We start from the raw sequence: 20,206 nt of genomic DNA, 5'->3' as shown, positions 1-20,206 counted from the left end.
TCCTATTTCTTGCCTGTTACACCTTTTTTATTACTATGATGATGACGATGATGATGATGATGAATGAATCTCACTCAGTCATCATCATTATAATAGTAAGTTAACAACAGAGATGATAACTCAAGGGAGTGAAAAAAAGACAAGGAGGAAAAGTCAAGAGTGAAGATAAGTGTGAATAAGCTTGTTTTTTATATTCTCATATGATGATGATGAAGATGAAGATGAGAAGAAGAGGAAGATAAGAGTCCGATATTGTATCATCAGCATCATCCTTTTACTTTTCTCTCATCCTAATTATCATCATCATCTTCATTGTCTGCAACAAGTATACCATGTCTTTCGTGAATGAATTAAATGAAGTAAACAAAAAAACAATTTGCTTTGATATTTAGTTCACCATCATAATCAACAACACTGGAATCAACTGATTAATTCAACTTGAACAGATTCAATTAACAATTTACTATCCTAATCACTGTTTATCATAATAATTTACAGTTAACTATAATTAACACTGTAAAGATTATCATTTTAATTGTTTCCATTCATTTTTTTTTTCAAAAAAAAAACACAAAATTATTGATCAGAAAAGTTTTTCTCAACTAATTCCTAACAATTTGCTACTAATTAATTACACTATTTTGTTGATGTTGTTGTTTTTTTTACAGTTCTAATTAATTGATTGATTGATTATTGTTTGGTAATTAATTTGATGTTATTATCATCTAATTGAAAACATTGATTTACACTTTAAAATGAATCCATTATTAACTAATCAATTATAACGGTAAATCAATTTAACTATGAGAGTGATGATTTAAAACCTGTTGCAATTTAATTTGATTATAAAGTGAGCATGGATTGAATTAAGTTATAATAATAATGGAAATGTATGAAAGTGAAATCATCTGATGATTTACCTTGTAAATTGTTACAATTAACTGATTTTTAACTGAATTAAAGGGAGAAAAATTTTTACTCCCTATTAATTGTATATTATCAGTTCACTTGAAATTGGTTGACTTTTTTTTTGTCCCCAAATATCAATGACAGTACACTTATTGTCAAGAGAGATTGAGAAAGAGGGTGGGGTGGGTATGAGGGTATGATGATAGGTGGGAAGAGGAGGAGGAAGAATAAGAAGATTGAATGATGAGGAGGGAGGTAAAACTCAGGGAGTGGGTGAGATTAGAATAACATTTAACCCAATATAATGCGCAGAGTGTTTTGTGGTGTCACATGATTATACGTGATCTTCAGGAGCTTAAGATGATGATGATGATCATCATCATCATCTCTTTCTTTTTTTTCTTCATTCTATAAATCTTTTCTTCTTTTCATCACATGAACAAGCATCATTCCCATATTATTATCATCCTCATCTTCATCCTTATAAGAATGCTCTTGGAAGAAAGAAAGAGATTCTGAAGAAGATGAAGAATAATGAAGATGAGGATGATGATGATGATGAAGGATGAAAAGGAGTGTGTATGTGTGAGAGTGAGAGAGAGAGAGAGAAGCCGGTTCAATGGACTTATAGTCTAGTGTTCATGATTCCGTCAGATAGTTGTGGCCTTGCTTTCGAGCTGAACACTTCTTCCTCTTCCTTTTTCTCATCATCATCCATCTCACTCACTTGCTCTCTCATTATCGTCTCCCTCTCTCACTCTCTCAGTTTTATCATCAACTTTTCGCCACCTTTCATGATAATAATTCAAAAATCTTAGTTCTTATCCAATGTTCCATGAACACATAACTCCAAAGAATCAGAGACGAAACAACAGTTTTCTTTTTCCTAGTGATAAATTTTTTCTTTTTCTCATCATCTTCATCATTATCTTCCATCTCTCCTTTCCTTTCTCTCTCTCTCTTCCACTGTCCAGCTTCAGTTTGGTCCCACCGGTCAAACTAAAGATCAAGACTCTCAGTAAACTCTGATTATCTACTTTTACTATTTGATTTCCTATTACAAACAATTAAAGTTAATTGTTCACCAAAATTCACCATTTTCATGTGAGCCTGTTACATCAAAATGGTAAGTTTTGATTTAATTATTTTCTATTGAAAAACAAACTAAATCATTAACTCAACGAACTAGTTTATTTATCTGGAAAACTGTTAAGCTTTGATTGTCCAAACGCAATTCTTGTTAATTAATCTAATCCAAGAACTGTGTGTGGACATCAATGCTTGGCATAAGATCAACTTGAATTAAGTTTAATCACAATCAAAACTAAAAAAATCTAAATTCAAATTACAAGTCCAACTAAATGTTAACAAACTAATAGAGAAAACAAAACTTGAACATCCCAATAAATTGATTCCAATTATTGTAAAATCATCATTTGAATCTTCATGAACATCGATTAATCCAGAAATTGATCATCTCATTTTCACCTCTATTCAATTTCATCACCAACTCTGAGCTCTCCCCAAATGATAATATTAATATTATTTTTCGACTCCCTATTCATTGATGATAAAAATGAGATACTGATGAAAGTGAAAGTAAATCACACCCTTGGATGAACCTGGAAGATGTCACACAAGGTTCTCATCACCCATTCCCACCTCGACATGAACTTCCACCCTCCAGATTAACTCACTCTCCAAACTCACGTATTCACTTAACCTTTTGTAGTAAATTCATCTAAATCTATCTAGTTCAAATCTCATATTCTCAGAAATCTTCCCACCATCACCACCTCTGATTCCCACCTCTCTCTCTGTTTATTATTACCTCTCTCTCTCTCAAATTTCATCATCATCATCATCCTCATCTTTTAGCATCTTCATCCAATTTCAATTTTCTTTCATCTATTTTTTTTTCTTCTTCAATTATTATTTTTTTTCTCTCCACAATTTTCAAATATCCTCATCATCCTTCATTCACCTTCATTCATCAGCTGAAAAGTATTTATCATCACCATATCATCATCTCTTTCATTATCATCTTATTAACTTAATCATCATCATCTCTTTCACAAATGATCAACAATACAAATTAATCCCCAATAGACAGGACAAAGTTTAACACCTAAAAGTAAGTTTAACAATATAAACCAACAATTAATTAACTTATCATTCATCATGATGATCATTATAACCATTGAACAAAAACTAATCAATATCCAAACAAATTACAAATTGAATTAAATTAAATACTTACACCAATACAATTAACTCGCTCTCATATGTATTAATAATGTCAACAACAATTAACTATTACCAATCAATAACTAATGTTTTATAATTAAAGTGAATAAGCTTTCCTAACAATTTCAATTGTTATCAAGTAAAAATGAAAACACTGATCATCTTGAATTTGATTAATGAAAAATACAATCAAATTTATAACAATTAACGTGTTGATGCATTTAACTAAAAGTTTAATAATATATTATCATCATGATGGTGATTAACATTTCATAACAATTTACAATGTGTATTTAATATGGTAATTACAATGGATATTAACATGGTAAATGTATGTTACCATGAACAAGAATCAAGAAAAAAAAATAAAGTTTTCATGATAAGATATTCAGATGAACAAGAAAAAGGGAAAAGTTGGAATATAAATAAATGATAATCTTAATCTGGTAACCTGAATAAACCATGAACTTTATCATTAATCATTAATCATTTGAAGAAATATTAAAAAAAAAGGTTATATTTGATTACGTTAATTGTTGATAATCAGGTAAAGGTGAAAACCACAATTAGATGATAATCATTGATGAAAATGACAAACGGGTTGAGCTATTTTTATGCTTCAACTGATCAACTGATTAGATAATCGGGATAATGATGATATCATCATGATGATCAATTGAATAGTGATGAGGATGAAGATGAGGATGAGGATGAGGATGAGGATGAGGATGGATGATTTTTTTGTTTCTTCTTCAGATGAAATCAAGTTGATGTATCGTTGACAGTTGACCATGATGACGATGATGAGATTTCTCATTAATTTTAACCTAGAAACTTAATAGATACCCAGATGATGATGATGATGATGATAAGGATGATGATGAGAGAGAGAGAGAGAGTTTTCTTGACATGAATCAATCTTATAAAAACAATTGATTCCAATGGATCAGGTTCATTGATAAAAGGTAAATATTAGTTGTATGAGTTACTACAAATACTCATTGATTAGCTGATTGATTGTTAATTGTCGTTATTATTATGAATCATTTGTGGTTTGAAAATGATAAATTTTTAATTGAATACTTTTCCTTTAATTGTTTCACATTAATGATTGAAAGGTAATTACAATTAGCAAGAAGCAAATAGTTTAATCAGGATGAAGATAATTGTAATTCAGATTATGATAAACAAAAAAATGAACTTTTTTTTTATTCTTTTACTGTTTAAATCAAAATGTGAAAGTTAATTGTTAAAGGATTGACAAATTAGAGGATTTAATGATTAACATGATAATACCAAAAGATTATCATTTAATTTGGTTGCATATAACAATCAGAGTAAAGGTAATCATGATAATACCTTTGAGATGATCATTTTTTATCATGATCAATATTAATTGTTACCTTAAGTTTATCAATAGGTGAAAATGATATAATAATATTTACCAATGGATCTAATGATTTACTGATTGTGATTTTGATCAACCTTTGATTGTAATTACGAGTTAAGTTAAATTGATTAACCAAAGCTTATTAACAGAATCTTGGAAGTGGAAAGTTAATTGATCATATTTTGAGGTAAATCAATTGGATCAGAATCTTTGTTTTGATTGATCAAATGCTTCCGGTTGAATGTGAATTTCCTGATGATCATGATAATAGTTTCATCTCATTTTCAATAGAAATGTTTATTATATGAATACATTTATTATTAGAACTTTTTTCCTCAACATATTCGAGAAATAAAATTGTCGATAAACTTTTTTTTCTTTGTCAACATTTTCACAGTTGGAGAGATGAATTAAAATGTATTACATTTAAGATTATGATACATTTAATTGTGATAATGTGTCGAGAGTGATTATTAATCATCTAATGGTTTTCTAACAATTAACTATTGATCATTTAAGATCAACAATAATTCAAGGATTCCATGTGGCGATTAACATTGAAAACGGTAAACAGGAAAAACTATTCAACTAATCATTAACAGTGATTTTAGCACAATTAACACAAGATGAAATCACAATTAACCGGTTGATTATTGTTACAATTAACATTGGTTAACAATATAAAAAAAATTGATCATTCCAACAATCAATGATGATGATACAAGTTAATTGATTTGAATTACAAGATAATACCAAATATAATTTAAGCAAATCAATGTTATATTAATACTCAATTGTAAATTCCTTGATATTTAACAATAATTAACTTATTGTGATTACAATTGCAATTTGATGCTTGGGAGATGATTATTATATTGTTAACCAAGATTGTATTTGCATTTTGGTGATAAACAATTAAGGTTATGTAATGAAATTAAATATTCAACTGTGAATAAATATTATCATGATGATACTCAATGCAAAAACTATTGATTATATTCATAGGTAAACATTTGATTACCATGTAAGGTATTTACATTATATCATTATAATTGTATTAGTGAATCAAAGTGTTAATCATTGAAATGAAATTTACAATGAATGTATAATGATGATGAAGATGATCAATAAATGAATGATGATTAACGATAAATATACCCAAATGATAATGATAATGATGATACAATTTTCTTGAGTATCAGTAAATTTCATCTTGGTTACGAATACAATTGACTTGAAATTCCGGTTCCATGGTTATTCATTAGGACTAATAGCCTAAAGAAATTGTAATCATCATCATCATCATCATCATCTTCGTCTTCATCCTCATCTTCATGGTAATCATTTCTATTTCCACCTTATTATCACAATCATCATTCATCATTCATCATCTTTATCATTATTATTATTATTATTATCATTTCCTGATCACAAATATAATATTTTCATAACAATGATAATAATTATGTGATGATGAGGATGAGGATGAAGATGATGATGATAACAATACAATAACAATGATAAAATAAACAAGAATCTTCAAGATAAGATTACAGGGGAGACAGAATTGAAAATCATAACAGAAAGTGTTATATGATTGGGATGATGTTTGATTATCCAGGTAATTGATTTGAAAATTAATCAGTTTGACAACTTTTTTTTTTGTTAATCACAATTGTCAAGGTGAATTTTGTTTATCATCAAATATCAGGGTGATAATCAGTTATCAATGTTAATGGAATCATGGAAAAACTTATCCATCTTCATCTCTAATTTAGTGAGAGGCAACAGGGAAAAAAACTCATGGAAACTCATGAAAAACTCATGAAAAACTCATGGAATGTGTTTGAATGATGATGAAATTCAAAATAATAATAATGAAGAAAAAATTTCATTAGATGTTCATGATGATAATGATGATTTTTCCTCCATTCAACTGGAATCATCTTTGTCAATCATAACTCATTTATATGAAAGAATAAGATGAAAACTATTAGAATTCTGAGAATTCCGAGAATTTTTCTCAACTTTGGAACTTTTTTTTTTCTTCTCTTCTTGTGACCTTATCACGGAAACACAACAAAAGTTTTCCATGATACCGACGATAATGAACATTATTATAATACAATAGGTTAGAACCATCAACAATTTAGTTAAATATCAATGATCAGGTTAATCATTATCAATTCCATTGTCATCATCATTGTTATTAAACTTTTTTTTCCTTGGTAAATTTTTCTCATCCTCTGTTATTATCCTATTGAGAATCTTCATCATTTGATTACCGACTTTAAGATGATGATGGAAGATGATAATCTTCATCACCACCACCACCACCATCAACACCAACATCATCTTAATCATTATTCACCGATTCAACTCTGTGTTTTCTTTCAATGATAATCCATAATTGTTAATTGTTAATCAACACTCGTGATTAACCCTTGAACTTGTTGTAACTTTTTTCTTACCACTCTGAAAGTTATATTACTTAATCATCCTTCATTTAATTGTTCAATTTAGATGATTAGTCTTTTTGTCTATGGAGAAAGGGAGAGAGAAAGTTAATTGTTGACAATTTTAACTTTTTTTCAATTGTTTTCACTTTTGTGTTCGGGATTCTGTAACAATTAAATCAAATTGGAGCTGTTCATTATTATGAATTTAATTGTTTTCTCACTTTTCATTATTCTCTATATTCATCTTCAATCATCTAATTGTAACGATAATCATGATAATAGTAATCGGGAACATGTTCATCTTCATCATTCAAATGTAACTCTCGATTCCTCATCTTCATTCAAATCTTCAATTCCTTTATCATCTTCATTATCGACTGGAAAGTTATCATCATCATCGTCATCAGATTCCTTGACCAATATAACTTATTTTCAAAGTCCATTAGATGATCGGGATAATTATCACCTTTTCTGGTCAATTGATTACGAGGCGAAAATCGTTGATTTTGAAGTGAGAATTAAATTAAGACGAAAGTTAAATTGGTTTGCAATTGGATTGTCCGATCATGGGGAACCAATTAAATCTGATCTGTGTATCTTTTGGACTGATCCTTCAGGTAAACACCATTTCCAGGTAAGAATTGAATAAGATAATTAATTCAAATTTGGTTGATTGTATTTCAATACTTTTACCATTATTGTAAATTAATGAAATCAGGACACTTGGACCGATGATAAAGGTTACGTTAATTTGGATAATCAAAATGATTGCCAGTTAATTAATCTTCAATCAAATGGTAAAACGATTCGTTTCTTGTTCCGTCGGGACTTTGATACTTGCGATGATAATGATCGACCAATTGAAGATGGTACTAATAATATCGTTTACGCTGAAGGATTAGGACCAATTAATCATGTCTATGGATTAAATATCTATAAGGTTAAACATGGATTCCAGAGAGTTCAACTGTTGAAAACATTGGGGTCAGTTCCAAGTTTACCCTCGGATACCAAGATTCTTGATGTGGTCACTATCAATACCCAAATACCATCAGAGGAAACAACCTATTGGTGTAAATTGGTCAAATTTCCGGATGAAATTAAACGTAAACACCATATAATTAAGTATGAGGCCAACGTACAATCGGGTAATGAGGCTTTAGTTCATCACATGGAAATATTTCATTGTCAAGTTGACCCTCAATTAGAATTGCCCTCATGGAATGGACATTGTCATGATCCGGATAAACCACCGATTCTGGAAGCATGTAAACAAGTGCTCTCGGCTTGGGCTATCGGAGCGGGGGTAAGTCTCAATTACGATCAATTCAAATTTCCAACTTTCCAAAAGTTCAACTTATACAATTTTTATTAGACCTTTTCTTTGATGATTTTTAATTCTTATCAACGAATTTAACTTGGACGATTAACTAATTCGTCTATTGATTGTTTCGTTTTTTCTTCTCCTGGTCTATTGTTTCATCTTAGCCATTTTCTTATCCACAAGAGGCTGGATTACCTTTCGGTGGAGACAATTTCTCACTTTATGCCATGTTGGAAGTTCATTATAATAATCCGTCGAAATTGTCAACAATTAAAGATAATTCTGGTATTCGTCTCTATTATACACCAACCTTGAGAACTCATGATGTTGGTGTTCTTGAGGTTGGATTAACTTATACGGATAGAAATTCAATTCCTCCCGGTTTAGAGGGTTTCACCTTATCGGGATTCTGTGTAGCTGAATGTACCAGAATCGGTTTACCTTCAACCGGTATAACAATTTTCGCATCTCAGTTGCATACCCACCTAACTGGTCGTAAAGTTTGGACCTCACATTTTAGAGGTGGCATTGAATTAGCTGAATTAAATAGAGATAATCATTATTCTGCCCATTTTCAAGAGATTCGTGCACTTAAACATCGTATCCAATTGTTACCCGGTGATGTGCTCATTAACAATTGTCTTTATGATACATCGAAACGGGAGAAAATAACACTCGGTGGTTATGGTATTTCAGATGAGATGTGTGTCAATTATATGCACTATTATCCTCGATCGTCGTTGGAAGTTTGTAAATCGTCGGTTGATCTTTCCGTGTTGAATAGTTACTTTGATTACTTGAAAATAAACGAAGGTCAAAATACTTCCTCAGGTCAATCAGTTGCCGACAATTATCATTCTATTCAATGGACACCCTATCGTTCTCGATTTTTAGCCAAATTATATTCGCTTAGTCCACTTTCTATGGAGTGTCGTCGCTCGGATGGTCTTTTATTTCCAGTAAGTTTCTCTTTATCTCTTGAATATCTAATTGTTTTTCCATCATAATATTAATTGTCTCTTCTTTTTTTTTCTTCATTCAAATTGTTCCTTTCAGGGTGATTGGGATGGAACTCCTTTGCCCGAAATTAGAATCCGATTGAAACCAGAAAATCCATGTTCCCACCATGAAGAATCACTATTTTCCAATGATAATTAAAAAAGTTTTTTCTTTTTCCTATTAATTAGAAAGAGAAAATAATATTAATCAATAATCATAAAAAAAAGAAAATAAATTATCAACAATTTAGATGTTTAAAAAGCAATAATTATTGATAGAAAATGAAAACAATTTAAATTGTTACTGTTGAATAATTTGCACTTGACGGAAACACTGAATTTGTGATTAACAATTTAAATGTAATAATGATACACCAATAAAATGAGTTAATAGTAATAATGAAAATGTTATTTGACTGATTAAAAAAAAAATTTAATCCAAATGAAAATGATTAAGAAAATTACTTAAATCAACTTACTTGTTATATTAATTGTTGGACATTTTAACTTTCGACACTTTTTCATTCACATTGATTGAGTAAATTTGTTTCCTCGTTGATTGTATTGGTGATAATAACTTAAATTATCAATTGCTGTTGAAATATCAAGAAACGTGATTATATCAAAATTAAACCAATTGATTCAGTATCGGTTTTTTTTTCATACAGATAAAAAAATCAACAGGTAATCAAACAGAATCAAAATCCATTGAACTTTTTTTTGTTCGTGTTCCTGTATCATAATCATGGATCTCTTTTTTTTCTGATGATTGTAATAGTTGATAAATTGTGTGATTTGAATTTAAGATTATCAAAGTATGGAAAGGTAATAATAACGGTTACCGATTAGCTTATTTGGGTTTCCAATTGTATTTCCAAATCATTTATATATATAAATGTCTTGATCGTTAATCATCTTGAAATCTTGCGGATTTTGAACACTTTGATTCATTACAACAACAATTAAACTGTTGATTATCACGTTTTCTCATGATTAGTGTTTTTTTTTATTCAGCGGTGTAAAGTTTTAACATGTCTTCCTCAAGAGGATGTAGGTTACCTTCAATCACTAGGGAGTGTAAAGGTTTACCTAAATCTTTATCGACCATTTCAGACAATTTACATCTAATTATGGTTTGATCATCGGAACCAACACGAGCAAGACCAATACAGAAACTATTTGGGCTGAATGAATGTTCAATATTAGAATCGCCAGTGACACCGATTGTGTTTGATTCCATTTTGAAACAATCAACAATTTGAGAAGCTGCTTGGGAGGCTGTCATGAATCGTGGTGGTTCATAAACCAATTTACCTTTCATCATGGCTTCAAGTGATTTCTCTTTAACTTTGATATCTGACAAAAATCAAAGAATATCGGGAAAAAAAATAGATTATTAAATAAAGGATTTTGTGATAGATGGAAAATGAAAAAAGGATAATTCTATTAGGATATCAAACCTAAAAGACAAAGTGTATGGAGTCCTCTGGATTTATTGGAGATTATTTTTTCCATGAAACTATTTGGTTTCCATGTATCGGTCCACAGTGGGATAGAGACAGTTTCACCGAAATTATATAATTGAAGGCCACAACAACCGACAGCGTTCATAATGGAGGCATTGTGAATGATCTTGTACTTGATGTTCCGTTGGATCGCTCGTAAGATTAAATCTGTATGAGTTGTTGCTCTGAAAGGAAAAACAATCAAACCATAGATTAGTAAACAATGAACAATAATACAAATGATGGAGAAATTGAAAATCTAAACAATTACCCAAGAGGATCACCAACAACCAGAAAAGCGGCATCACTATTAACCGAATCATCTAGAATTTTATCCGCTTCACTTTCAACCATTTCCCGGTCAGCAAGTATCACCTTTTTTCCGTAAAATTTTTCCTTAAAAAAATGACCCAGACACAATATATAATAAAGAGATAAGATAGAGAGAAAATTAGAAGAGAAAAAAATTTTAAACAATCAACAATTAAAGACAATTAATTTTTTTTGAAGAGGAAAATAAAAGCTTACAAGTTGCTCCATGTTATCAGATACATTATACAAAACTGAAGTATAATGTTCCAGGTAAATATGATCACATCTCTTGACAATCTCGAGACCTTTAACAGTTATATCAGTTAAATCACATAAACCAAGACCAATTAGAAATAACATAATAACAATTAAATCAACAATTAAGAAGGAGTAACAAAAAGTAAAACAATTCAATTTTCAAAGAAAACAACAGATGATCAAAAGTTTCTTTTCGCCGCCAATAGATGTCGCTTTTATCGAATTTCGTATAAATCAATTAATTATCTTTTCTTAATTATTTACAGTTAATTGTAGTTTAAATTGTTGATATTAATCAACAAGAGAGTTTATTGTTGATATGATTAAATCAACTGAGAGAGAGAAAAAAAAGTTTAACTGATTCGATTGATAAAATTTTCTCACCAATCGTTTTGGATCTTGAAAATTTTGTTATTCAATATTGATCAACAATCAGTTGATTGTTGATCAACAAATTAAATCACAATTATTTGAACTTCTCAGTTGTCTAGATCAGTGTAACTGTTAATCAATGTTTGTTATTTGTTTGTTAATTGTTTGTCGATAATTGATTGGATTGGATTTTGTAATTTGAGCCAAAAAGTTTGATTGGAAAACAAAAAGTTAACCTCAACTAATTAACTATTTGCACAATTAACTAACCAACTTTTATTAAATTGTTACTAAACCCGTAATCTTTTTAATCACTTAACTCACAACTTTTAATAATAATTTAACGAAAAAAAAAGTAAAGTTGATTAGCAACGTGATTAAAATTGATTGGCATTAATTGGATGCAGAGAGAAAAAAATTAGAAATTATTATTTCGTATTCATCAACAATCAACTGTGATTAAATTGTGATTATAATCAAGTGCAAGTTGGTAAATAATCAAGTAAATCAGTTTTTAATGAAAGAGAGAAAACAAAATGTAATTAAAAATTAACCGAAAGTTAATCAAAATTATTATTATTTACATTTCCTTAATTGTTTGACCTCAAACTTTTTTTTTCTCACTTCAAATTGTCCGTCTTTTTTAACAATCAAGAAACAATTTAAATTGTTGTAATTGTAATTAACACTTTTTTCACACCAATTTTTTAATTCTCTATCTTCTTAATTGTACACATTAATACGATTACAATTAAAAACAAAATTAATCTAATAAACAATTTAAATCGTAACGAAAACCTTCAAAATCGGATTATCTATTTTCATTACAATTAAATTTGAATGTCAACAATTTAAACGATAATCAAGAGAGAAACATTTAATTATTATTATTGTATTGACTTTAAATTGTAACACTTTCAATTAAAACTTTCAAACTAACCACTAATTAACTGATAATATTTAAATTGTGAATCAAATCAAAGGTAATCAAGGTAATTCTAATGTGTAATTAATAAGGTATGAAAAAATAGCTGATTAGTTGATTAGTTGATTAGTTTTGATTAACATGGAATCGGAAACTTTAACCAATCATTATCGATAAATCAAATTGATTAATAAACTTTTCATCCTTATCATCATCTTCATCTTCATCCTCGTTATGAATAAAGGGAAAGTTGGATGATAATGATGAAAGACAAGGTGATGAAGTCCGAACTCGAATTCAGAACTTTTTAGAACTCGTTTTTTGACCTACATTTTTAGGGACCATTTTTCCGATATGGTTTAATTGCTTTTCAAATTTACTCCCTTTTTTCAAGGAGGAAGATGAAGAGGGAGATGATGATAATGACGATGATGATGATGATGATGATAAAGGAGGAGGAGGAGGCGGGAAAATCGTTACAAGGAGAAAGAGAGAGAGAAAAGGTAATGAAAAGAAGAGAAAACTTTTTTTCTCTCATTTTTCATCTTCTCTCTCAATCGAATTCATTTCTCCCCTTTTCATCCTCCTTCTTTAAGCTTTACACTTATCATCATTATCATCATCATCATCGTCTCTCTCTCTCTCTCTCTCTTTCTCCATCATCATCGATTCTGGTTGGACTTATTTACCTGTTGCTGTTTGACCAAAGCAAAGAAAACTTGAAATCGAAAATTTTTTTTCTTTTTATAATTTAATCAAAAAGCTTTAATTTTGTTTAATTTAATTGTTTCATCCACCATTAAACTAACACACATCTCAGTTAACTAAATACCAATATTATCATCAAGTTAATTGTGATTAACCATTAAATCCTCGGATTATCAAATCTCAGTGTCCAACCAACAATAATACAAGAAACAAAAGACAACTGACCAATTGGATTTAAATTGTTTACCTTAATTATCCTCTTATTTCAAGCAATTAATGAGCAACGGAAACTTTATATTATGTCCGAAAGTTTTAATTGTTGTTGAAAATTGATTTTCTCTCTCTATCTCCCTTTATTTTCACAATCAAGTTCATCTTATCAACTTTAATTTAATCACAATTAAAAAGTTTTAATTATGATCAGTAGACGTAAAATTTTATCTCGATCACAAAGTGACATTGATTATCCATATGATGCTTATGCAGTTGAAGAGGATATTTGGTATGACAAGGAAAATCTTTACACAGTAAGTAACAATTAACTAATTCTTAATTGTTGTCATAATTATATTTCTCTCATCTAATGTTAACATGATGACAATTGAAGCAAATTTAATGATTAAACAATTATTCAATTGTTGGTGTCAACTCGTTCAACTGTCAATACTTATAATATGTACACACCTTTTTGATTTAACTCACGTTAACAATTAACTTTGTTAAAGTTTATTGATCATCACAACAATTAAGGTGAAATGATATTGATTATTCAATTGATATAATTTAATTGTTGTATATCAAATCCATATGAAAGTTATAATTGTAAAACCTACATGATAATGATCATCTGAAAATTATTTTTTCTGAATAATAATTTTATTGATTAGTAACAATTAACTTTCAGCAAACAATTTAGATTAACTATCAACAACACACCTTAATTGTTACCATATAAATCATAGTTTTGTTGACAATTATAATATGAAACAATCATTATAAAAGATTTGAGTTAATTTGTTTAATTTTCAATCAATAATCAGCTGATTTGATTCAATTGAAACAATTTCCGGATTAATTTTAATTGTTATAACAAATTATTTACAAAAATAACAATTAATCACCTTGGATATAAAAAATTAGATGGACAGTTAAACTATTAAATATCAATAATGATTAGTTAATCATCTCAATCAATCATTATTTTTATTCAATTCCATCATAACAATCAGATTGATTAGTAATTATTTTTTTCTTCTTGAAAGAGAAGAGAAAAAAAATTCAATCACAATTAAGTTTAATTGTTATCATCATGATTATTTACATTATTTACCAGCTACCGGAAAAGTATAAGAATCAGATAAAATGAGAAATTATTAGTAACCAGGAATTAGGTTATTGAGATGACGACAATTTAAATTGTTGATTTGAGACAGAAAATTAATATTAATAAATGATGATAATTCAAAAATCTCAATTTCCAACCATTGAATATGAATGATGTTCAATTTTTGTTTGAAGCTTTTCAATCCAAGGTAAAAGTTCATATACTTTTTCAAGTTTTCATGATATTATATAAAAAAAGGTGATAAACAATGAAAAGGTAAACAAGATGATGATGATGATGACCTAACTTGAAGATAACAAAAGATGATGATGATGATGATGATGGTGATTAGGATGATTATGACAGTTAGAATTTTTTTTGTCAAACTTGTTTGATGCTCACATAACGGATCAGGAAGAAAGAGACAGGGTAAGACAAGATAGAGAGAAAAGAGAAAGAGAAAAAGGTGATGAAGAAGATAGAGAGATGATAAAGATGATAAGGATGATGATGGAGAAAGTTGAAGATAATAGGTTGGTGCTAATACGCTGGTGATGTTGAAGGACTTTGCCAAAAGAAGACAAAATAATGAAAGAAGGTTAAAAGAATCTCTCTCTCTCTCTCTCTCTCTCTCTCTCTCTCTCATCTTTATCATCCTCATCATTTTTATCATCATAATCATTGCTCATCACCTACTTAGTTTTGTTTTCTGTCTGAATAGAAATGAAAATGAATCCTAATCAGAATTTTTTAGAAAAAGGCAAATCTCAAACTTTTGCCTTAATTGCGACAATATAATCAATTAATCTCAACAATTAACTGATCATTCACAATAATTAAATCAACAGTTTGACTATTATGCCAAACTAATTGAAGAAGAAACAAAAAAAAACCATTTAATTCAAGTGAATTCTCAAAACAATTAACATTGACAGTTTCCATTTCATTCAATTATCTCCAATACCGTTCTTATGATTTATTGATTGTGATTCTTTAATCATTTAATTTAATGACAATGATTAACTTAAAGAAAAGTTTATTATCATCATGTCATTGATTTTCATAGTTTAACACAGTTGATCATTAATCCATGATAAAAGTGATTATTCAACAATTGACAAAATGATTTTCTAGTCCATTGAATTTTCAATACGATTCCGAAAAAAAAAGTCTTTCTCCTCATCACCATCTCCATCATCTTGTCATCTTGTCATCACCAACTTTATCTTCATCGATATCATCATAATCATCAATTGTTTAGTGATCGAAAAAAAAAATAATAAGTTAATTGTGATTAGTTAATCAATGTGGATCAGTAGAAAAAGGATTTTACGAAATATCTTCTCGCAAACGAGAAGACGAAAAGATCATCATTTTTGTGATGAAGATGAAATTTGGGATTATTTTGATACTTTTGTCTCGGTAAGATGAACATCATCATCCTAATCATCTTAATCATCCTTTTAATCACCTTAATCACCTTAATCATCTCTCTTAATCTGTAATCACAAATCCGAGAAAAAAAAACAAATCCAAACCTCAAAATGTAACCATTTATATAACACCAACAACAGTATAAAAAGATTTGGTTACAAAGTTTTTTACTCACTAATCATTATCTTAATTGTCAACAATTAAATCTAATTGCTGATTAAGATAAAGATAGTTAATCTTTTCAATTAGCTGATCATTGATTCAGTTGCATTTGATTGTTTCTGTTGTTTTTTTTTCAGCTCTCATTTGTCTAATTGTTTTCAACTTTTTGTTTACTTTCGGTTCAACAATTAACTTGATTTGGTTTCTTTCATTGATTTACTTTAATTGTTGCTGTTTACAATTTAATTTGATTACTATCAATGACCCAGGAAGATTGTTAATTTAACTTTCTCCCTTCTAAATGGAAAAGTAATTTAATTAACTTTCTCGAATTGTTAATTGTGATTCTTCAGCAATTTATTTAAGTTAATCAGTATGAAGAAAAAGTAAATTATTATCAACATTTAATGTTACACTGTTAACTAAATTAACTGTTGATTGTGATGAATTAAAAGTTGCCCTTTAGTGATTTGATTTACAGCAATTTGATTTTATCATTAAAATTATTTATTAATTGCTGGCTAATTTATTTATATATCTTTTTGATTGTTGTCCTAAATTATCATAATTTAAGTAATCATTTCCTAACCTTTAACAATTAATATGTTAAATTAGTTAATTTAGTTAATTGTTCACTTTAGGTGGTTATATTAATTGTGATTATAATTTCAAATTGATTTCCATCTCTCTCAATATGGTTTCTATTATTATGATTAGCAATTAATTGTAATTGTTATTGTAATTTTTAGTCTCATTTTTATCAATACCATTGATTTGAATGGTTAATTGTAAATGATTAAGTTAAATACTGTTACTATTATATTTTCAATTGTTGGGTTGATTGATTCACTTTGCTATCTTTAAATTATTTTCCAACAATTAAACCCTTTTTTTTATACCAATTAAAAACAATCATCACGGTTAAGTAACCATATCAATGATCAATTGATTGTTAATTGACAATTAAATGTCATATTGATAGTTAATTGTGAGACAATTTTTAGCCACAACTAAACTAATAAACAGTTTAATTGTCAACAATTTAAGGTGTTGATTTGGCGAGTCATCAAATTAACTTAATGGTGATTAAAATAGAAGCTCAATTAACAATACAAACAATTAACTTTCACTTTTTTTCATCTAATCAACTAATCAAAACCTTTTAATTACTGATTATCTGTTGATAATGATGAGAAATTATCAATGAGAATTAAAATCTAATTAGGAAATGATTAATTTCCGGGTGCTGAAAATTAACAAAAAAAAGGTGTAAATACAATCAGCAAGAAAATTAACTGTAACCTTGATTAATCAAAGGCAATTAACTTGATTTAGGACAATTAAAATGAAAACAGTACAAACAAATTCACATAATTATTTCATACCAACAATTAACTTTTCACAATAATCAAATTTTTGAAAGCTTATTATCTAATTAAATTGAGTGAGTGTTGGTTGTTTACCGTTAATCAAATTGATTGTATTATTAAGTAGATGTAGGTGTCTTTATTTGAATACCCTTGATTGTTGATAATCAACAATAAACAATTTAAACGATTAGTGGGTGAGATTGAGAGAGACAAAGGGAATCAAAGATTAAGTTAATTGACTTAATATGGTAACAGTTTCAAGGGCCATTTGGAGGGCAAATGATGAAATAAGATGAATGAGATTAAAGGACAATCATGATGATTAAGATGAAGATGAAGATGAGGATGAGCTTATCATCATCTGGACACACCAACGCTTCATATGATCAACATGATGATCATCATTGGTTTTGTATGGGTTTTTGTTACAATAAAAATAAGGCCAAGGTCCTAATTCACATCATCATTACCTTCAAAATGATCATAATCCTTAATCATCATCACTACAATTATGATTAATTTAAATTCACTTTCGTTGGAAACGTTTTTTTTTCAGTAAATTAGTTAATTGTTGTTTCCAATTGTTTCCATTGTTATTTCAAATCCTTTTAAAATCTTATTGATGTTCAACTGTTTGTTTACCTTTTTTGTTGTTGTTGTATTTGACTTTTAGCTTTTCCCTCACACACAATCAACTAATCATATGATTAACTTTGATTTTATCGTAATTAATTTCTCTGTAAACTGATACATTAAACTTTTAGATTAGTTAATTGTTTCGGTTATGTTAACTGTTAGTTGATTCTTATTGATTGACCTGAAGATTTACCTTGTTGTTGTTGTTGTTGACCAGTAAAGGAAAAAAAAAGTTTTAAAAACTTTTACTGATCTTAAAGTTTGATTAGTATTAATATCGTATTATTATCATCACAATCAAATTTAGGTCAAGTTGTTGTTGTTTTTTGTTGTTGATTATTTTGGATTAGATTAAAAAGTTTGGTTTAGTTTATTAACTATTTTAAAACCAATACCCGAAAACTAATAATGATTAATTTTACCTCAACAAGGGCTATAAATATGTTCACGTAAAAAACGTTACCTATTAACTATTAGCGCGTCAAATTATTGAGATATTTAAACGTGCCAACACGTAGTATTTATATAAATGCTCAATTGTGAATTTCGATAATAATTAAATGTTATTATCTAATCAAGTAGAAAGAATTTAAAAGTTTTTTCAAACCATTCGAAACGTGTAAAGTTTATATACAAGTTTGTATATGAATGTTGTTCATGATTATTACTTGGGTTCTAATTGTTGTTGGACTTTTTTTACTCTCGACTTTTTCTTAGGATCATATTCAAGAGATTCTCAAAAAATGGGAACAAATTGACGATGAAATTTGGGGTAAAATTATTTGCATGGAAAGAAATCGTCGAATTGCCAAAGCTTATGCTCGAGTCCCAGTTCTAACGGTATCGGGATCAGATGATGGTTTCGATGGGTTTAAAATTGGACTAAATGGTTTCGATCGAGCTCCAAGTAGAGATCCATTGGTTAAAAGAGTTCGTGATCACATTGGCGGAGTAAGTTGATCGATATTTTCCTGAGAAAATGTTTCTAATCTCATAAGAACTTTTTTTCTTCTTCTTTCTATCAAAAAAAGGGAGTTCGAATCAAAATGGACGAATTCGGTAATATTATAATCAAACGAATGTCACATTGTGATGTTTTCATTCGAGGTTATGATCGAGAATCAAACAGTATATCCAAAGAGATATTGGACTTTTCGGGTGAACTTGAATTCGAGAAATCGGTTAAATTATTTGATATGAAGAAATTTCAATCCGGATTAAGTAAAGAGTTAAGATCAGCTTATCCTGATCGTCGAAGGCTTGAAAATCAATGTATCAACGTGATCGCTTTCGTTAAAGATGCAACCGATGTACTTGACCTTCCAGTTTGGATTATGGTGATTAACATTGTCGCCCTTGATATGCTTAAATCAAAATTACCCCAACAAGGTGAGCAACTCAAACAATAAGATGATAACGATAATCATAGTTAATCCTTAACCACTAATCCTTAATCTTGTTTTGTTTTCCTCCTTCTATTGTTGTTATTAACAGTTTGCTATCGAAATGAAAATGTACCCAAGTTTGTCAATGTCTTCACCAAACCGGAACAAGATGAAGACCCATATTCAGTTCCAAGTTTACCGACAAGTAAACGACCTCAAAACGGAAAACCAATTAATCCACTTTTGGTTAATCATAATAATAATGTTAATCATAGTTCCGTTAATCCAAGTAATAATAATAATAGTGTTATTAGTAATCAAAAGGGAAGTGATACTAAACCACCAGAATTACCGCCGAGAGATTTTGCCAAGATTAAGAAAACGAAGGAGAAAAAAATACCTTCAATGTTCAAAAGTTTAGTTCGAGGAGGTCGAAGTCAATCGAGTAATAATAACAATGTACAATCGAACAGTGTGGTTGCCACACC

At 28.9% G+C, this 20,206-nt stretch overlaps 3 protein-coding genes and 1 long non-coding RNA gene across 4 annotated transcripts; 2 read left to right on the top strand and 2 right to left on the bottom strand.

The window, feature by feature from the left end:
• Window positions 1-6,406: 6,406 nt before the first annotated feature.
• Window positions 6,407-7,367, bottom strand: LOC128391198 (uncharacterized). The gene is made up of 2 exons (XR_008325767.1): window positions 7,227-7,367; window positions 6,407-7,086 (listed from the first exon to the last, which is right to left on the bottom strand). It is a non-coding gene; the product is annotated as an uncharacterized LOC128391198 (long non-coding RNA).
• LOC128391012 (dopamine beta-hydroxylase-like) lies at window positions 7,084-9,741 on the top strand. Its single transcript, XM_053350871.1, has 4 exons — window positions 7,084-7,639; window positions 7,724-8,311; window positions 8,494-9,288; window positions 9,386-9,741. Exons 1-4 carry the CDS (start codon window positions 7,205-7,207, stop codon window positions 9,485-9,487), a joined length of 1,920 nt encoding a protein of 639 aa, XP_053206846.1. The 5' UTR covers window positions 7,084-7,204; the 3' UTR covers window positions 9,488-9,741.
• Window positions 9,742-9,802: 61 nt separating this feature from the next.
• On the bottom strand, window positions 9,803-11,576 carry LOC128391102 (diphthine methyl ester synthase-like). Its single transcript, XM_053350982.1, has 4 exons — window positions 11,361-11,576; window positions 11,104-11,228; window positions 10,788-11,017; window positions 9,803-10,683 (listed from the first exon to the last, which is right to left on the bottom strand). The coding sequence occupies exons 1-4, from the start codon at window positions 11,502-11,504 to the stop codon at window positions 10,334-10,336; spliced, it is 849 nt and encodes a 282-aa protein (XP_053206957.1). The 5' UTR covers window positions 11,505-11,576; the 3' UTR covers window positions 9,803-10,333.
• A 1,839-nt stretch (window positions 11,577-13,415) lies between these two features.
• LOC128390556 (uncharacterized) lies at window positions 13,416-20,198 on the top strand (the record flags this gene model as incomplete). The annotated part of the gene is made up of 4 exons (XM_053350332.1): window positions 13,416-13,934; window positions 19,051-19,284; window positions 19,365-19,722; window positions 19,828-20,198. Coding segments are annotated over exons 1-4 (1,074 nt in total), but the record flags the coding sequence as incomplete, so codon positions are not given.
• Between the last annotated feature and the right edge of the window lie 8 nt (window positions 20,199-20,206).

This window comes from Panonychus citri, unplaced genomic scaffold (assembly GCF_014898815.1).
Source record: "Panonychus citri isolate SS breed McGregor unplaced genomic scaffold, ASM1489881v1 Contig00001, whole genome shotgun sequence".
In the NCBI taxonomy this organism is placed as follows: domain Eukaryota; kingdom Metazoa; phylum Arthropoda; class Arachnida; order Trombidiformes; family Tetranychidae; genus Panonychus; species Panonychus citri.
This window is presented reverse-complemented; position numbering and strand designations above follow the sequence as displayed.